This window comes from Panthera uncia (genome assembly GCF_023721935.1).
Source record: "Panthera uncia isolate 11264 chromosome B3 unlocalized genomic scaffold, Puncia_PCG_1.0 HiC_scaffold_1, whole genome shotgun sequence".
Taxonomy (NCBI): Eukaryota; Metazoa; Chordata; class Mammalia; order Carnivora; family Felidae; genus Panthera; species Panthera uncia.
The window spans coordinates 93,457,416-93,477,288 of NW_026057582.1; the positions used below are offsets into that span (position 1 = coordinate 93,457,416).

At 38.3% G+C, this 19,873-nt stretch overlaps 1 protein-coding gene across 5 annotated transcripts in view; it reads right to left on the minus strand.

Annotated features, from left to right (window-relative positions):
* MYO5A (myosin VA) overlaps positions 1-19,873 on the minus strand; it is a 188,133-nt gene that overhangs the window by 76,870 nt on the left and 91,390 nt on the right. For all 5 annotated transcript variants that reach the window (XM_049613638.1, XM_049613641.1, XM_049613640.1 and 2 more), the window contains exons 6-11: positions 19,329-19,472; positions 10,641-10,722; positions 10,181-10,288; positions 8,337-8,443; positions 882-1,147; positions 169-250 (exon numbers count right to left, since the gene is read on the minus strand). In XM_049613638.1, coding sequence (XP_049469595.1) covers positions 169-250; positions 882-1,147; positions 8,337-8,443; positions 10,181-10,288; positions 10,641-10,722; positions 19,329-19,472 — 789 coding nt within the window. The remainder of the gene's footprint in view (positions 1-168; positions 251-881; positions 1,148-8,336; positions 8,444-10,180; positions 10,289-10,640; positions 10,723-19,328; positions 19,473-19,873) is intronic.

Below are 19,873 nucleotides of genomic sequence, written 5' to 3' on the forward strand. Positions count from 1 at the left end.
GTGTTGCACTTACTTATTAATCATAAGTTCCTCATCAGCTCAGCTGTTCTAAACCCCAGATAATAATTGTAATTTACAACTTCACTTCAGAAACCAGACTTTAAAGACAGAGTAAAATTCAAAAGAATAATTTATAGTAGAATATTAGTTAAAAAAGAAAATTCTTACCATATTGAATTGTTGCTGTAGTTTTTCATTTGCATAATTTATGCAAAACTGTTCAAAACTATTTATTTCAAATGTTTCAAATCTGTAAAACCAAAAATATTGTGTGAAGAGAGAAAAAGAAACAAATAGTTTTTTAAACTATTTAAAATATACACATTAGCAAGAAAGAAATGGGAAATTTTCTAACATTGTAAAACTTTCTTTCCACATCAGTGAAGATAAAGATCTATAAGTCAGTAATATGGACTCTGTACCCAGCAGACAGGCATCAGCCATGTAGGAGAGAGACTTTTTTTTAAAGGGTCCAGCATGCAGAGGTGTTCAACAGTTTGAGTTTTTGAGGGCTAATTCATCCCCAAGTGGGGGAACAATCAGAATTACGACAAAGCAATTGCTCCTGTCACTTTACAGATTCACACTCACATAAGAAAGGGGAAATGGGAATAGAGATCTCATAGCTTCTTTTGCAAAACTACACAAGATAATAAAAATATTAGGCATCAAAAAGCACAAGTATACAGGAAAGGTTTTAACAGTTAAAAGATGTTACTCAGAGAAGGCAAATTACCAAATGAAATAAGATTTTTAGAAATGCTCTTCTAATGTTCTTTTCTCCTTACCAGTAGGAGACAGAATCTAATAGCCACTTAGAGTTACTAGGTAATCTCTAGAAAAAAATGTCTGTGGCAGACCGCTAAGCCAAATATACTTACCCATATATGTCCAGCACTCCAATAAAAGAATGCTGTTTGACAGCAGAATGGAGGGCTTGATTGACATGATCTACAATCCAGTTAAAGAGCTTGGCATAAATGTGCTTGGCCAAAGCATCACGGGCATTTGTGGCCTGCAGCTTGGATATGGGTTTGATGTATGTCTCCGTGGTGGTAGCCAGTTTCCGATGGCAGAGCCAGTGACACATCTCTTCATAGTCCACACCCATAAGGTCACAGAAGATGCTGAGAGGTTCATGCTTGGGCTGACAAAAGAGAGTGGGTTATTTCCAATAGAATTTACTAGAAAACACTAAAATGAGGTAAAACAAAACAAAACAAAAAACAAACAAAAAAGAACCACAAAAACAAAAAAAAACCCCAGCAACTTCTTTGTTATGAATGTCCAGATCACTTGAAGCTGATCAGTGATAATCACAATCATCAATCAAACCAGCATCTAGGCAGCATTTTATAGTCTATTTTAGGGCTCATTTCACAAACTATCTCTTCCTTTGTCTCTTCACAGCATTTGTTTGTAACTGTCTTCAGGCACCTTCATTCAGTCAGTTGATCAGAAGATCTGTCAGCCTGTCAACAAATATTTACTGAGTGCCGACGATATGCCAGTAAATAAAACCAGACATGGCCCCTATTGTCAGTCACTAAGGGATATGGATATCAATCAAATGATTGCTCCCTAAAACATAAAATCACTGCAAAGAACAAGGGCACTATACTATGATTCCATGTAAAAAGAGCATGCCCTATTCAAGAGGCAGGGGCCCGTTGCCTTGAGAAACAGAGTTGAGATCTGAAGGATGGGAAGGAAGGCAGTGACTCAGTGAAAGGGTGAAGAAAGGGTCTCCAAGCTGAGGGAACAGCTGGTATACAAATCCTGTGGTTGGAGAGAAACCAGCAGTATGAGAGACTGAAGCTGAATGAGGGAGAAAATGTCTGAGTTGAAACCAGAGAGACAGGCAGAGGCTACACCATGGCTGGTCTTTATCCTGAAAGCAAAGGGAAACTATTGAAGGGTTTGAAACAGGTAACATGCATGACTTCTCAGACGGAAATCTCTTTAATGACTTACATATCCCTATCCCCTACAATGTCTTCTGTAGGCCTTGCATTGAGTAGACATTCAATAAATACTTGTTTAATTTAATCCTTATGAGTGCATTATATTTTTTAACATCTTCACTAGCATGTTTCAACTGAATCTGATGACATTCTCGGAGAATAGGCAGGATGAACATTGCTATCTTTTAACTGAAATCCAAGAGGACAGCTTGTCAAACATCGCGTGGCCAATTTATAACAGGGTTGTTATTAGAACCTGGGTGTCCTAAACCCTCTTGCACTGTTGGTGGGAATGCAAACTGGTGCAGCCACTCTGGAAAACAGTGTGGAGATTCCTCAAAAAATTAAAAATAGACCTACCCTATGACCCAGCAATAGCACTGCTAGGAATTTACCCAAGGGATACAGGAGTACTGATGCATAGGGGCACTTGTACCCCAATGTTTATAGCAGCACTCTCAACAATACCCAAATTATGGAAAGAGCCTAAATGTCCATCAACTGATGAATGGATAAAGAAATTGTGGTTTATATACACAATGGAGTACTATGTGGCAATGAGAAAGAATGAAATATGGCCCTTTGTAGCAACATGGATGGAACTGGAGAGTGTTATGCTAAGTGAAATAAGCCATACAGAGAAAGACAGATACCATATGGTTTCACTCTTATATGGATCCTGAGAAACTTAACAGAAACCCATGGGGGAGTGGAAGGAAAAAAAAAAAAAAAGAGGTTAGAGTGGAAGAGAGCCAAAGCATAAGAGACTCTTAAAAACTGAGAACAAACTGAGGGTTGATGGGGGGTGGGAGGGAGGGGTGCGTGGGTGATGGGTATTGAGGAGGGCACCTTTTGGGATGAGCACTAGGTGCCATATGGAAACCAATTTGACAATAAACTTCATATATTGAAAAAAAAAAAAAAAAAAGAACCTGGGTGTCCTGACACCCTCACCTCCTGACCCTTCCCACTGAAGCAGTCCTTTCCATCTTTCATCTCCCTCCTCCCAAGCCATCAATTCATATACAAATTAGCACCATTACCAACAGCATGCTACAACCCCCTTAACTAAGCAGCTAATTTCATTCATATAAATATGAATGATTTGACATTTAGAATTGGATCAGTACTATCTAAACATATTCTATACCATAATATTAGATCAAGGCTATAAACTGCTTTGTTCAAATTTTCTGTAACTTTACTAATTTTTGGCCTTCTTCATCTGTCTCTTCTCTAATAATTGAGAGAAGTCAAAAATCTATCACTATGATAGATATGTCTATTTCATCTTGTGATTTCTGTTGATTTTTGCTTTACATATTTTAAGGCTGTGCCTTTAAGTACATGTAAGTTTGGAACCATTACATCTTCCTGTTGAATAAAATCTCTATCATTACATAGTACTCTATCTCTAGTGCTTTTGGACAAAGTCTATTTTGTCCAATATTGATACAGGCTCTGCCATTTTTCCCTAGTTATTATGGCGTGTCTTTACTAAACTTTTAATTTTCAAACTTTCTGGACCTTTATGTTTTAGGAATGCTCATTTCAAAAGTATATAGCTGAATTCTTAAACCAGTTATTGTTATCTAGCACTCTAGTTGTAGGTTTCTGAGGGGAGCAGGGGCTGGTGATTCATTTTATTTTTTTAACTTTTTGTTCTGAACTGGTTTTATTTATTTTTATTTATTTATTTTATTCCTGGATTCCTGGTTTTATTTTTTATTTTTCTAATATAATTTATTGTCAAATTGGTTTCCATACAACACCCAGTGCTCATCCCAAGAAGTGCCCTCCTCAGTGCCCATCCCCCTGTTCTGAACTAATTTTAGACTAACAGGAAAGTTACCAGTGGTAGGAAGAATTACCTTCACCCAGATTCCCTAAACAGTAACATTTTACCACATTTGTATCATCCTCTCTCATATACATGTACATATACATTAATTTTTCAGAACCTTTGAGAGCAAGTTGCAAACATGATGCTATTTTAGTACTAAATATTTCAGTATGCATTTCCTAAAAACCAAAGATATTATCTTATATAACTATGGTATCATGAAAAAAATTTGAAAATTAGCAATGATGGAACCCTATTATCTAACCTATAGATCTAATTCATTCCTCCCTGATTGATCTAATCAATCTCTATGCAAGGGTGGGGAAGATATTTTTATAGTCTAAGATCCAGTTTAAGTTCATACACTGAATTTGGTTGCCACGTTTCATTAGCCTCTTTAATCTGAACAGGACTTTGTTCTTTTTTTTGTCTTTCATTTGTGACCTTGACATTTTTGAATAGTATATCCCTCAATGTGGGTCTGTATGATGCTGCCTCATGATTAGATTTGGGTCATGCCTTCTTGGCAGGAATACCAGAGAAGTGATGTTACCCTCTCAGTGCACCATATCAGAAGTTATGTGATACTGAACAGACATTTTTCCAAAGAAGACATCCAGATGGCCAATAGGCACATGAAAAGATGCTCATTATCACTCATCAGTAGGGAAATGCAAATCAAAACTATAATGAGATATCACCTCATACCTGTCAGAATGGCTATAAATCAAAAACAGAAGAAACAACAAGTGTTGGCAAGGATGTGGAGAAAAATGAACACTTATGCATTGCTGGTAGGAATGCAAACTGGTGCAGCCACTGTGGAAGACAGTACTGAGGTTCCTCAATAGTTAAAAATAGAACTACCCTATGATCAAGCAATTGCACTACTATTTACCAAAAAATACAAAAACACTAATTTGAAGGGATACATGCACCTCTATGTTTACTGCAGTATTATTTACAATACCAAAACTATGCAAACAGCCCAAGTGTCCATCAACTAATGAACGGATAAGGAACATGTGCCACACACACACACACACACACACACACACACACACACACACAATATTACTCAGCCATGAAAATGAATGAAATCTTGCAATTTGCAACAACATGGATGGAGCTACAGAGTATAACACTAAGCAAAATAAGTCAGTCAGAAAAAGACAAATACCACATGATTTTACTCCTATGTGGAATTTAAGAAACAACAAATAAAGGTAAAAAAGAGAGACAGAAACAAGCCAGAACAAACAGATTATCAGAGGGGAGGTGGATGGGGGGATGGGTGAAATAAGTGATGGGAGTTAAGGAGTGCAACTTGTGATGAGCACTAGGCGTCATATGGAGGTGTTGAAGGTGTTCACTATATTGTATACCTGAAACTAATATAAAACTGTATGTTAACTATACTGGAATTAAGATAAAAAACTTAAAAACATGTTCACTATAAACTACAAACCAGAGAAATAAAGAAATACCTTTAGAGGATTTTTAAAAGCAAATGACAACAACAACAAAAAGAATAAAAAATAAGTTAAATGATGTTGTTTGGTCTCATTACTGGTCTTGTCAACTGTGGTCAGGAGATTAAGGAAATGTCTGCCAAGTTTCTCCACTGTAAAGAGAGCTATCATTCCCTTTGTAACTATTAAGTATTTTGTGGGGAGTTCTGTCTTTTCCAGCCCAATACACTATTCATTATTATTACTGTTTAATTAATGAAATTTTACCTACATTTGCACATGCTTTTCTAGTTTATTGATCCATTATTTATTCTCTGACTTTAGATCTTCTACTTGGGATCACTTTCCTTCTGCTTAAACCACATCCTTCAATATTTCCTTTAGTGAATACCCTGTTGGTGACAAAATCTCCCAATTTCTATTTGTCTGAAAATACTTCCTTTTTTCCATCATCCTGGAAAGATATTTTTACTGGATACGCAAATTAAGTTAATAGTTACTCCAGAACACTGAAGACTGTTTTCTGGCTCTTACTGCTCTAGTTAAGAAGTGAGCTATGGGTTTAACTGCTATTTCTTCAAAAGTAGTATGTCTTATCTCTTCCTATTTTAAGATTTTTCTTGGGGCACCTGGGTGGCTCAGTCGGTTAAGGGTCCGACTTTGGCTCAGGTCATGATCTCACAGTTCATGGGTTCGATCCCCACATGGGGCTCTGTGCTGACAGCTCTGACCCTGGAGTCTGCTTCGGATTCTTACTCCCTCTCTCTCTCTGCCCCTCCTCCACTTGTGCTGTCTCTCTCTCTCTCTCTCTCTCTCTCTCTCAAAAAGAAATAAACACCGAAAAATTTAAAAAGAAAAAATTTTTCTCTCTGCCTTTGGTATCATTATAGAGAGCCTAGGGATGACTTTCTTTTTATTTATTCTGATTTATTTATTCTAAGTCTGATTTTTTTAGACTTTCCAAATCTGAGGCTTAGTGTTATTTTCACAATTTCTGAAACTTATTAGTAATTATCTCTTCAAGTATTATATCTGCCTCATTCTTCTTTTTTCCTCTAGGAACTCTCATTGGATTAAAATTAGATTTTAATACTCTATCCTTCATCTCTCCTGTTTTAAGCGCTCCATCTCTGAGTCCTGTCATGCATCCTGGAAAATTTCTTTACATCTCTCTTCTAGCTCATCAGTTCTCTCCTCAGTTGTGTCAAATTTGCTATTAATTACTTTCGGCATTCCAAATAGGTCTGACTCTTATCTGTTGTTTCACCTAGCTCCTTCTATTTTGTTTCCTTGTGGAATTTGTGATTTTTGACTGTGAGCCAGTATTTCTTGTAACTTTTCTCAGGGGACTCCACTGAGGCCTGGTTTGAAGGTGGATCATCCAAAGTAGACTTGCATGTGCTTCTGTCAGCCATCTAAGGCACCATCAGTCCAGGACCAATTTAAGCTAAGTTTTCTGTATTTAGCTTTCTGGAACCATCTAGGAATTACAAAATCAGTCTGGGAGGAAGTGTGAGGGTCAGTTCATTGTTGCAAATCTTTAGGGAACTATTTCTCCTCCTTCACTTAGCACCAAGGCTTGCTCAAACCAGTTACCTTTTCTTTGTACTCTTGGAATAGGTGGTGGGCAAGCTTATTACTAGTTTCTCATTTAGGGTCTCAGCTTTAGGCAGGAGTTCCCCTGTTTATATGAGTCCTAGTCTTTGTGTTTTGTCTTCTGAACTCAACTTGGCTACGAAAACAAAAGCTCAAGGTCCCTGGGTTCAGCAAATACCTTATGGCGAGTCCTAACTTCAGGGTTCTCCTTTCTCATAGTTCCTATTTTCACTTAATTTCTGACATCTGAGTAGTTTTTACATATTTACTAAATTTTTAAAAAATATATAATTTATCCTGGCTGGCTTAGTCAATGGAGCATGAAATCCCTGATCTGGCTAGGGGTTGTAAGTTCAAGCCCCACACTGGGTGTAGAGACCACTTAAAAATGAAATCTTTAAAAAATATGCACATAATTTATCCAGTATGAAGATCAATCAGAGTACCTAGTCAAAAACCGCTGGAAAAGAATGTCTCATTTTACAGATGAGGCAACGACGGCTCAGAGAAGCTAAGTAACTCACCAAAAAACCTAGTGTGAGTAAACAGTAAAGCTGGGATTAGATCCAGGCAGAGACACTGAAACATATATTTCAAAACTAAAGTCTAAATCACATGAATTAATTTACACATAGTTTTGCTAATATCAACTTGGGTATCTAAACAGTGAAACATAAATCTTAACATTGTTTCCTATCACAATCTTGAGAAAGCAGGATGAAATAAGAATTAATTATATCAAAACTCCCTCCATTTTAATAAAATTAAAAAACACCTAAAAATATAGTGTGTGTGTGTGTGTGTGTGTGTGAGAGAGAGAGAGAGAGAGAGAAAGATTTGATGGTGGTGATCAGCAAATACTACAAATCATAAATGCCCAATGAGGATAATCAGACTGTCAGATTTTGTTACAATTTAAACAAGTGTTTTCACATATGGAATTGGGTTTTAATTCTCAGATGCAATTATCACTATGTGGGGAAGAATATGCAAATCCTCGTGAAGACACCCTATCCCCCAGCCATCTAGTTCATTTTCCCAGGAGTAACTACTACTAATAGTTTCCTCAATAACTTTTAAACCGTATTACAATTCCACAGCTGAAGACACAAAATTTTCAATTATTGGTACTTGTGCCATAGGCCAAATAAACCCTTCTCTCTAGATGGCCCCAATCCAACTTTCACATCTAATACTTCCCACTTCTGTTCATATGGACCAGAAATGTATCCAAGTTCTCTCTTCTCCTATCCCTAACACACACAATCACTGTGCACCAGGGATTAGCATCCATATTTCTTTATTTTCAGTTCCAGATTCTACTTGATGTAATTTATCCTTCTAATAATTATCTCTCTGATAATATTAATAGAGATACTTCAAATATACTGCTTCCATAAAGAATCAACAAAACTGAAACACAAATAAACCGCTACCACACTAAGCATATTCTGAACTTACAGGTATTGTGCAGCTGTCTGAATCCCGAGATGTAAATGCAACATTGCCTAAGTGAAGGATGCCAGCAAGTATTCGGAAAATTCCCATCTGATAAGACTCACTAATTCCTGAAACAGCAGAGTAAATGAATAAGTGATTACAAACCATTACAACAGACAATTTTAAGCCCATTTTTAACTCTTGAATATTGCCAGATGTGCAGATAGTAACATGTCGTCATTAACAACACTTTCACCTTTACTGACATTAACACGTAACACAGTTCAGCAGCATGGCTGAGAGCACAGGCTGTGGAGCAACGACTGGGCTCAAGGCCTGGCTTTGCTCCTGACCTGCCATCTCACATGGGCAGGTACTATCACCCTTCTATGTTTCTGTTTTCTCATTTGAGATATGGGAATAGTAGTGAGTATCTCAAAGGGTGTCTGTGAACATTAAATGAGAAAATTCAAGCAGTCATGTAGTAAACTTAACACACTATGGGACACGTGGTAAATGCTAAACAAATTATCACCATCATACACTGGAATTAAGTATTTTATTAACATTATTATCTTTTCTACTCCAAATGCAATTTGCAGCCCAATAAGGCTGTTTTGATTCATATTATTTAATTACTTCTAACTACAGACCAAGTATAAGTCAAAGAAATCCCAAGATTAGAAGTGTTCAGGTTGGTGCTGTCTCCCAGCCTGATAAGAGAATATCCAAATGCAGCATTAGAGCAGGAAATGAAGGAGGAGACAGGATGAGACAGCTGTTACAGCCCTTGGCTTTTTATCTGATCTGGCTTCATTCTTCAATAAGGTAAGAATTTCCTAAACATTAGGTATAATTATATGGAAGTAAAAGTAGTAAAATTATTTCCAAGTATACAATCATATACGAGGTAATTGAGAGTTGATCTCATAATGAATGCTTTCATTAACACCTACATTATGGCTTTTATTAATTTGCCATTTTCTATTTACAAATATATTCAGCCCTAGAAGTAAAGCGGTATTTTTCAAACTTTAATATGCATATGAATCACCAATGGATCTTGTTAACATACAGATTCGGATTCAGTAGGTCTGAGATAAGGTTTGAGTTTCTGAATTTTTGAAAGCTTCACTATGGTTCTGTACCATACTCTGATTAACAACGCTTTTAAATCAATTAGCTCACCTCATGGTATTCCTCAAAATACCAACACGTGATTTAGTTATTCTGAGGTCTTTAAAATAAATAATCCACCACTTAAAGCTGTACATTAGAGTTCTAAAGATTAATTTACTCACATGTAGACCTCATTTTTTAAATCTCAGAAACAAGACAGTGACATCTCAGTCATTTTTAAAATGTTAGAATAATCTACATATAATACAACGTTTTGTCACTACACCAGCTCGCCACATTTCCCAGCCACAAAAGACCCCAGAAAAACAAAAACAAAAACCCTACAAAATGTGAGCTTGTTCAGGAAACCATAACATTCAGCTTTAGGTTTCAGATTTTGTGAAAATTTAAAGAATTACAGTTCGTCCTACTTACTTTAATGCCCCCAATTTGTTCTTTAAACAGCTTTATTGAGGGATAATTTACATACCATAAAATTCATGGTTTGAAGTATGCAATTCAGTGATTACTTGTGCAACCACTACTACAATCTGATTTTAGAATAATTCCCACCACCCCAAAAAGAAACTCTGTGCCCATTTGATGTCCAAAGATGTTTTATAAGGAATGTTAAATCTCCCAACAACACTCACAGCCTAATACAAAGCAAAGCCAATATTCCAAGCAAAGGTTGTTTAAATCAGAGAGATACTGCTCACAAGAGCTCAAAAATAAAATTACATTACCTAGCAAAGTGCAGGCCTGCCTGGTATGTGCCATCTCCTTGGTATCATCAACTCCTTCAATCACAGGACTGCCACCTTGCTTTGTGTAATGAAAGTTATTTGCATTTCCTGTAATTAAGGAAAAAAAAAGATTTGCAGTCTATGAAAAAGCTTTGAATTCTACCTTTATGTCCACTCTAAAGTAGAGGCACTGATAGCACAGATAAGTGTACAGAGTCTGGAGTTCGATTCCAACTCAATACTCAAACAGGTATCAACACATGGCCAATCTTGCTTCATTTACACAGTCATTCACCCCTTCTCCATCCCTAGGTTATCGTGAAGCCAATTACAGACTTGTTATCATTTTATTCATAAATATTTCAGTATGAGATAATCTCCCTTTTAACAAATAAGTTTATGAACTTGGGAATTAATAGAAAACAATACCAGGACAATAAATTTAACCCCATATTCATACCTAATCGCAGCATTTTAAATTCAGGTAAATTTGCTGAAGCACAAAGCTGATAGAAGATATGATAGTTTCTCTCCTCTTCTGCCTTTGAAATAAGAAGAGTTTTCAATTATAGCATTTTAACCTAAAACTCATAAAATTCAATCACAAAAAATTTTAATATTTAATTCAGTGCAATAAGTTGTCCCTTCCCAAATTTCCTAATATAGGATTATGATTATTAAATTTTATGATTAGCTATGTGCATATATGAGTATGAATCTATTAGTTACATTCAACAAAAATTATCTGATAATGATGTTTTTGGAAGTAAAGAACAGCTTGATATATGCCATTGTCTTAAGAGATCATTATCTTTGGGGAAAACTTACCATATTTTTGGGAAACAGGTATCCTCTGCTTTTCTTTTTTTCTTTTTTGTTTGTTTTTGTTTCTGTTTTTCATTATGTTCCTTAAGTCTTTATTTATTTTTTTTAATATTAAATTTATTGTCAAATTGGTTTCCATACAACACCCAGTGCTCATCCCAACAGGTGCCCTCCTCAATACCCATCCCCACCCACCCCTCCCTCCCACCAACCATGAACCCTCAGATTGTTCTCAGTTTTTAAGAGTCTCTTATGCTTTGGCTCCCTCCTTCTCAAACCCCCTTTTTTTCCCCCTCCCCCATGGTCTTCTGTTAAGTTTCTCAGGATCCACATTAGAGTGAAAACATATGGTATCTGTCTTTCTCTGTATGACTTATTTCACTTAGCATAACACTCTCCAGTTCCATCCATGTTGCTACAAAAGGCCATATTTCATTCTTTCTCATTGCCAAGTAGTATTCCATTGTGTATATAAACCACAATTTCTTTATCGATTCATCAGTTGATGGACACCTAGGCTCTTTCCATAGTTTGGCTATTGTTGAAAGTGCTGCTATAAACATTGGGGTACAAGTGCCCCTATGCATCAGTACTCCTGTATCCCTTGGGTAAATTCCTAGCAGTGCTATTGCTGGGTCATAGGGTAGGTCTATTTTTAATTTTTTGAGGAACCTCCACACTGTTTTCCAGAGTGGCTGCACCAGTTTGCATTCCCACCAACAGTGCAAGAGGGTTCCCGTTTCTCCACATCCTCTCCAGCATCTATAGTCTCCTGATTTGTTCATTTTAGCCACTCTGACTGGCGTACGGTGGTATCTGAGTGTGGTTTTGATTTGTATTTCCCTGATGAGGAGCGACGTTGAGCATCTTTTCATGTGCCTGTTGGCCATCCGGATGTCTTCTTTAGAGAAGTTCTATTCATGTTTTCTGCCCATTTCTTCACTGGATTATTTGTTTTTTGGGTGTGGAGTTTGGTGAGCTCTTTATAGATTTTGGATACTAGCCCTTTGTCCAATATGTCATTTGCAAATATCTGTTCCCATTCCGTTGGTTGCCTTTTAGTTTTGTTGTTTCCTTTGCAGTGCAGATGCTTTTTATCTTGAGGAAGTCCCAATAGTTCATTTTTGCTTTTAATTCCCTTGACTTTGGAGATGTGTCAAGTAAGAAATTGCTATGGCTGGGGCGCCTGGGTGGCGCAGTCGGTTAAGCGTCCGACTTCAGCCAGGTCACGATCTCGCGGTCCGTGAGTTCGAGCCCCGCGTCAGGCTCTGGGCTGATGGCTCGGAGCCTGGAGCCTGTTTCCGATTCTGTGTCTCCCTCTCTCTCTGCCCCTCCCCCGTTCATGCTCTGTCTCTCTCTGTCCCAAAAATAAATAAAAAAACGTTGAAAAAAAATTAAAAAAAAAAAAAAAAAGAAATTGCTATGGCTGAGGTCAGAGAGGTCTTTTCCTGCTTTCTCCTCTAGGGTTTGGATGGTTTCCTGTCTCACATTCAGGTCCTTTATCCATTTTGAGTTCATTTTCGTGAATGGTGTAAGAAAGTGGTCTAGTTTCATCCTTCTGCATGTTGCTGTCCAGTTCTCCCAGCACCATTTGTTAAAGAGACTCTTTTTTCCATTGGATATTCTTTCCTGCTTTGTCAAAGATTATTTGGCCATATGTTTGTGGGTCCAATTCTGGAGTCTCTATTCTATTCCATTGGTCTATGTGTCTGTTTTTGTGCCAATACCATGCTGTCTTGATGATTACAGCTTTGTACTAGAGGCTAACGTCTGGGATTGTGATGCCTCCTGCTTTGGTCTTCTTCTTCAATATTACTTTGGCTATTTGGGGTCTTTTGTGGTTCCATACAAATTTTAGGATTGCTTATTCTAGCTTCGAGAAGAATGCTGGTGCAATTTTGATTGGGATTGCATTGAATGTGTAGATAGCTTTGGGTAGTATTGACATTTTGCCAATATTTATTCTTCCAATCCATGAGCACGGAATGTTTTTCCATTTCTTTATATCTTCTTTAATTTCCTTCATAAGCTTTCTATAGTTTTCAGAATACAGATCTTTTACATCTTTGGTTAGAGTTATTCCTAGGTATTTTATGCTTCTTGGTGCAATTGTGAATGGGATCAGTTTCTTTATTTGTCTTTCGGTTGCTTCATTATTAGTGTATAAGAATGCAACTGATTTCTGTACATTGATTTTGTATCCTGCGACTTTGCTGAATTCATGTGTTCTAGTAGACTTTTGTGGAGTCTATTGGGTTTTCCATGTATAATATCATGTCATCTGCAAAAAATGAAAGCTTGACTTCATCTTTGCCAACTTTGATGCCTTTGATTTCCTCTTGTTGTCTGATTGCTGATGCTAGAACTTCCAACACTATGTTAAACAACAGCGGTGAGAGTGGACACCCCTATCATGTTCCTGATCTCAGGGGGAAGGCTCTCAGTTTTTCCCCATTGAGGATGATAGTAGCTGTGGGCTTTTCATAAATGGCTTTTATGATGTTTAAGTATGTTCCTTTTATCCCAACTTTCTCAAGGGTTTTTATTAAGAAAGGATGGTGAATTTTGCCAAATGCCTTTTCTGCATCGATTGACAGGATCATATGGTTCTTATCTTTTCTTTCATTAATGTGATATATCACACTGATTGATTTGCGAATGTTGAACCAGCCCTGCAGCCCAGGAATGAATCCCACTTGATCATGGTGAATAATTCTTTTTATATGCTGTTGAATTTGATTTGCTAGTATCTTATTGAGAATTTTGGCATCCATATTCATCAGGGATATTGGCCTGTAGTTCTCTTTTTTTACTGGGTCTCTGTCTGGTTTAGGAATCAAAGTAATACTGGCTTCATAGAATGAGTCTGGAAGTTTTCCTTCCCTTTCTATTTTTTGGAACAGCTTGAGAAGGATAGGTATTATCTCTGCTTTAAATGTCTGGTAGAATTCCCCAGGGAAGCCTTCTGGTCCTGGACTCTTATTTGTTGGGAGATTTTTGATAACTGATTCAATTTCTTTGCTGGTTATGGGTCTGTTCAAGCTTTCTATTTCTTCCTGTTTGAGTTTTGGAAGCATGTGAGTGTTTAGGAATTTGTCTATTTCTTCCAGGTTGTCCAGTTTGTTGGCATATAATTTTTCCCTGATAATTGCTTGTATTTCTGAGGGATTGGTTGTAATCATTCCATTTTCATTCATGATTTTATCTATTTGGGTCATCTCCCTTTTCTTTTTGAGAAGCCTGGCTAGAGGTTTATCAATTTTGTTTATTTCTTCAAAAAACCAACTCTTGGTTTCATTGATCTGCTCTACAATTTTTTTAGATTCTATATTATTTCTGCTCTGATCTTTATTATTTCTCTTCTTCTGCTGGGTTTGGGGTATCTTTGTTGTTCTGCTTCTATTTCCTTCAGGTGTGCTGTTAGATTTTGTATCTGGGATTTTTCTTGTTTCTTGAGATAGGCCTGGATTGCAATGTATTTTCCTCTCACGACTGCCTTCACTGCATCCCAAAGCATTTGGACTGTTGTATTTTCATTTTCATTTGTTTCCATATATTTTTAAATTTCTTCTCTAATTGCCTGGTTGATGCACTCATTCTTTAGTAGGGTGTTCTTTAACCTCCATGCTTTTGGAGGTTTTCCAGACTTTTTCCTGTGGTTGTTTACAAGCTTCACAGCATTGTGGTCTGAAAGTGTGCATGGTATGATCTCAATTCTTTTATACTTATGAAGGGCTGTTTTGTGACCCAGTATGTGATCTATCTTGGAGAATGTTCCATGTGCACTCGAGAAGAAAGTATATTCTGTTGCTTTGGGATGTGGCGTTCTAAATATATCTGTCAAGTCCATCTGATCCAATGTATCATTCAGGGCCCTTGTTTCTTTATTGATCCTGTGTCTAGATGATCTGTCCATTGTTGTAAGTGGAGTATTAAAGTCACCTGCAATTACCACATTCTTATCAATACGGTTGCTTACATTTGTGATTGTTTTATGTATTTGGGGGTGTGCGTATTTGGTACATAGACATTTATAATTGTTAGCTCTTCATGATGGATAGACCCTGTAATTATTATATAATGCCCTTCTTCATCACTTCTTACAGCCTTTAATTTAAAGTCTAGTTTGTCTGATATAAGTATGGCTACTCCAGCTTTCTTTTGACTTCCAGTAGCATGATAGATAGTTCTCCATCCCCTCACTTTCAATCTGAAGGTGTCCTCAGGTCTAAAGTAAGTCTCTTGTAGACAGCAAATAGATAGGTCTTGGTTTTTTATCCATTCTGATACCCTATGTCTTTTGGTTGGAGCATTTAGTCCATTTACATTCAGTGTTCTTACTGAAAGATGTGGGTTTAGAGTCATTGTGATGTCTGTAGGTTTCATGCTTGTAGTGATGTCTCTGGTACTTTGTCTCACAGGGTCCCCCTTAGGATCTCTTGTAGGGCTGGTTTAGTGGTGATGAATTCCTTCAGTTTTAGTTTGTTTGGGAAGACCTTTATCTCTCCTTCCATTCTGAATGACAGACTTGCTGGATAAAGGATTCTCAGCTGCATATTTTTTCTGTTCATCACATTGAAGATTTCCTGCCATTCTTTTCTGGCCTGCCAAGTTTCAGTAGATAGGTCTGCTACTACTCTTATGTGTCTACCTTTGTAAGTTAAGGCTTTTTATTCCTAGCTGCTTTCAGAATTTTCTCTTAATCCTTGTATTTCGCCAGCTTCACTATGATATATCATGCAGGAGATCAGTTCAAGTTATGTCTAAAGGGAGTTCTCTGTGCTTCTTGGATTTCAATGCCTTTTCCCTTCCCCAGATCAGTGGAGTTCTCAGCTATGATATGTTCAAGTACACCTTCAGCCCCTTTCTCTCTCTTCCTCTTCTGGAATTCGTATTATTCGGATATTGTTCTGTTTGATTGCATCACTTAGTTCTCTAATTCTCCCCTCATACTCATGGATTTTTTTATCTCTATTTTTCTCAGCTTTCTCTTTTTCCATAATTTTATCTTCTAATTCACCTATTCTTTCCTCTGCCTCTTCAATCCATGCTGTGGTCGCCTCCATTTTATTCTGCACCTCATTTATAGCAGTTTTTAGCTCCTCATGACTATTTCCTAGTCATTTGATCTCTGTAGCAATAGATTCTCTACTGTCCTCTATACTTTTTTCAAGCCCAGCAATTAATTTTATGACTATTATTCTAAATTCTTGTTCTATTATATTGCTTAAATTGTTTTTGATCAATTCGTTAGCTGTCGCTACTTCCTGGAGTTTCTTTTGAGGAGAATTCTTTGTTTTGTCATTTTGGGTAGTCCCTGGGGTGGCTCCAAACTGCAGGGCACTTCCCCTGTACTGTCCAGAGTAACTTGTGTTGGTGGGCGGGGCCACAGTCAGACCCAATGTCTGCCCTGAGCCCACCGCTGGGGCCACAATCAGACTGGTGTGTACCTTATCTTCCCCTCTCCCAGGGGCAGGACTCACTGTGGAGTGGTGTGGCCCCTGTCTGGGCTACTTGCACACTGCCAGGCTTGTGGTGCTGCTTCGATGGGATCTGGCATATTAGCTGGGGTGAATCCGCAAGGTGCACAGGGGCGGGAGGGGCAGGCTTAGCTCACTTTGCTGTTGGTGGTCTCCTGTGGGAGGGGTCCCTCTTCCGTGGGACTCCTGTCTACGCTTGGCTCCAGAGAGTCTGTTCTCCTAGTCTTCTGGCAGTTTTCTGGGTTATTTAGGCAGATGTGGGTGGAATCTAAGCAATCAGCAGGACGTGGTGAGCCCAGCGTCCTCCTACACTGCCATCTTCCCTAGGTCTCCCTTAAGTCTTTTCTCCTCTGCTTTTCTAACATTCACATTATACCACTTCACTTTTGCAAAAGGCCTACATTAGTACCTGTTTCGCTAACCAAAAGAAATCCACAGAGGATTTTTTTACAGAAAAGCTAAACAGTGTTTAGTGTTTGTGTTCAGTGAGCCATTACAGAGGCAGCACACACCCAGAGCAGCGAGGGTGGCCCCGCCCAGCTCCTTGGCAGGCAACTACGCTGAGCATCTCAGCATCACCCTGCCATACCTCTGAGCTGTGTTTGTGAGCATCTGTGCTTCATCTTGACTTATTTTGTGCCTCCATTAGCAAGATGTGTCCCAAGGCATCAGAAAAGCCTAAGAGAGGTTACTTTTGGGGTCTAGCAATGCTCAAAAACTTTTCCATGTAAATTAATGGTATTTTTTCTTTGCTTTATACCATTTCAGCTTACAAAAGTTTTCATATGAACAATCTGCTTTTGGATAGTGGGGGAAACCTGTACTCAGTATTTTCTCACAGTACCTTTCAAAGTCATAGTCTTCCTAACACTTTATTTTTTTAATGTGTATTTATTTTGAAAGACAGTGAGCACAGGGAAGGGCAGAGAGAGGGGGAGAGAGAGAATCCCAAGCAGGCTTCATGCTGTCAGTGTAGAGCTTGACGTGGGCTTAGCTGTGAGATCATGACCTGAGTGCAAGTCAAGAGTAGGGGCTCTACCAACTGAGTCACCCAGGCACCCCTTCCTGACACTTTATTTATTTATTTAAAAAAAAAAATTTTTTTTCCCTTAATGTTTACTTTTGAGAGAAAGAGAGACAGAGTGTGAGTAGGGGAGGGGAAGAGAGAGAGGGAGACACAGAATCCAAAGCAGGCTCCAGGCCGTCAGCACAGAGCCCAATACGGGTTTCGAACTTACAAACCATGAGATCATGACCTGAGCTGAAGTAGGAGGCTTAATCACCTGAGCCACCCAGGTGCTCCCACTACTTAACACTTTAAATGAAAAAGAATATTCCATCTTTGCCATATGTCAGAATAGATCACCTACTGTGGTTGTTTGTAAGAAATCCACAAATGTACTACACCATCCATATCATTTTAGTTTATATATTTTAACATCAGTATTTTACAAAATAGAAAATAAATCATGTACAATTCTAATATCATTTCTTAGTATTTCCTGACAGTCCTTTTTCTACATACATACTTTAAAAAAAATACAACTGTAGTAAAACTGAATCCTTATACTCTACCACCACCAAATCCTTGAATTCTGTAGTGTATTCAGTTGACTAAAGAATAGTGTGTCCTCAAGGTCAGGTTTGATGCCCAAAGGGGGTTTATGTCTGGTAAAGAAGATTTTTTAAATTAATTTATTTATTTTGAGAGAGAGAGAGAAAGGCAGAGAGAGAGAGAGAGAGAGAGAGAGAGAGAGGAAAAGAGAGAGAGAATTCCAAGCAGGCTCTGCACTGCTGGCATGGAGTCTGACGTGGGGCCCGAACTCACAAACTATGAGATCGTGACCTGAGCCGAAAGCAAGAACTAGACGCTCAACCGACTGAGCCACTCAGGCACCCCTGGTAAAGAAGATTTTTTAACTTTCATTATTCTATCTAAACAATATATTCTAAGAGAGGAGAAGTTAGGTAAGAAGACAAGGAACTGAATTCAAACTGTAAGTCACTGAAAGCATATCCCAATGTCTTCCCTATCAACTGGGAAATATGAGAGTTAAGACTAAACTAAAAGCACCTTTTTTTATTTTTTTTATTTTTTTTTTAATTTTTTTTTTTTAACGTTTATTTATTTTTGAGACAGAGAGAGACAGAGCATGAACAGGGGAGGGTCAGAGAGAGGGAGACACAGAATCTGAAACAGGCTCCAGGCTCTGAGCCGTCAGCACAGAGCCCGACGCGGGGCTCGAACTCACGGACCGCGAGATCATGACCTGAGCCGAAGTCGGCCGCTCAACCGACTGAGCCACCCAGGCGCCCCAAAGCACCTTTTTTTAAATAAGATTACCCTACCAGCATCTGTAGGAAAAGTCAAAACCATTAAACCTAGACCAGTGCTGAGTCCCAAAGATTATTATTCTAATACGTACTGTCCTGCCTCTGACAGGTACCATTTTACATACTGTGGTCCAAATGTGGTCTGTAGTAATACTGTCATAAGTTATCAAGACTTATAAGTTCAAGAGTTATCTGCAAATTAAATGCACACCAGCAGGGCACCTGGGTGGGTCAGTTGGTTAAGCGACCGACTTCGGCTCAGGTCACGATCTCACAGTTTGTGAGTTCAAGCCCCGCGTTGGGCTCTGTGCTGACAGCTCAGGGCCCGGAGCCTACTTCAGATTCTGTGTCTCCCCCTCTCTCTACCCCTCCCCTGCTCATGCTCTGTGTCTCTCCCTCAATAATAAATAAACGCTAAAAAAAAATAGTTAAAAAAATGCACACCAGCAAGCGTGTGCTCTGAAATTGGCAATCTAATACAAGTACTTATGGGTATCTGCCCAGCTTACCTGGAATACCACTCTGGATTTCTCTAAAAGGTAAGTTCTCATATTGGCACCAATGATTCGATATCTCTTATCAAAACCAATTTCAATATACTTCCCAAAACGGCTGCTGTTATCATTCCTGGTTGTCTTAGCATTTCCAATGGACTAAGAAGCAAAGGGAAAAATAATATTTTAGAAGTATAGTTCATGACATGACATTTACAGAGTTTGTTCAGGGAGACAAAGGACAGAATAGAACACAACCCTTTATAACTGATTCTTTTAAGAACAGAACCAATTTTGCCCCTGCAGGCACCAGGGTATGCTTTGCCCACTGTGCAACCACACAGATACCCACTAATAGTTCATATCTGTCTTGTTATTCTCACACAAATTCTTTTCAGAAACAGCAAACCTGAGCACAGTGGCTAGGGGATTTTCACACCATTTGTGGTATCAGAACATGCTCATTGAAGTCAACAAGGAAAGAAACGGATGGGAATGGGGGCTGCCAAGGCAAGACCTCTTAGTTATACACTTGGGTTTGGATTTCCTGAAAAACTTGG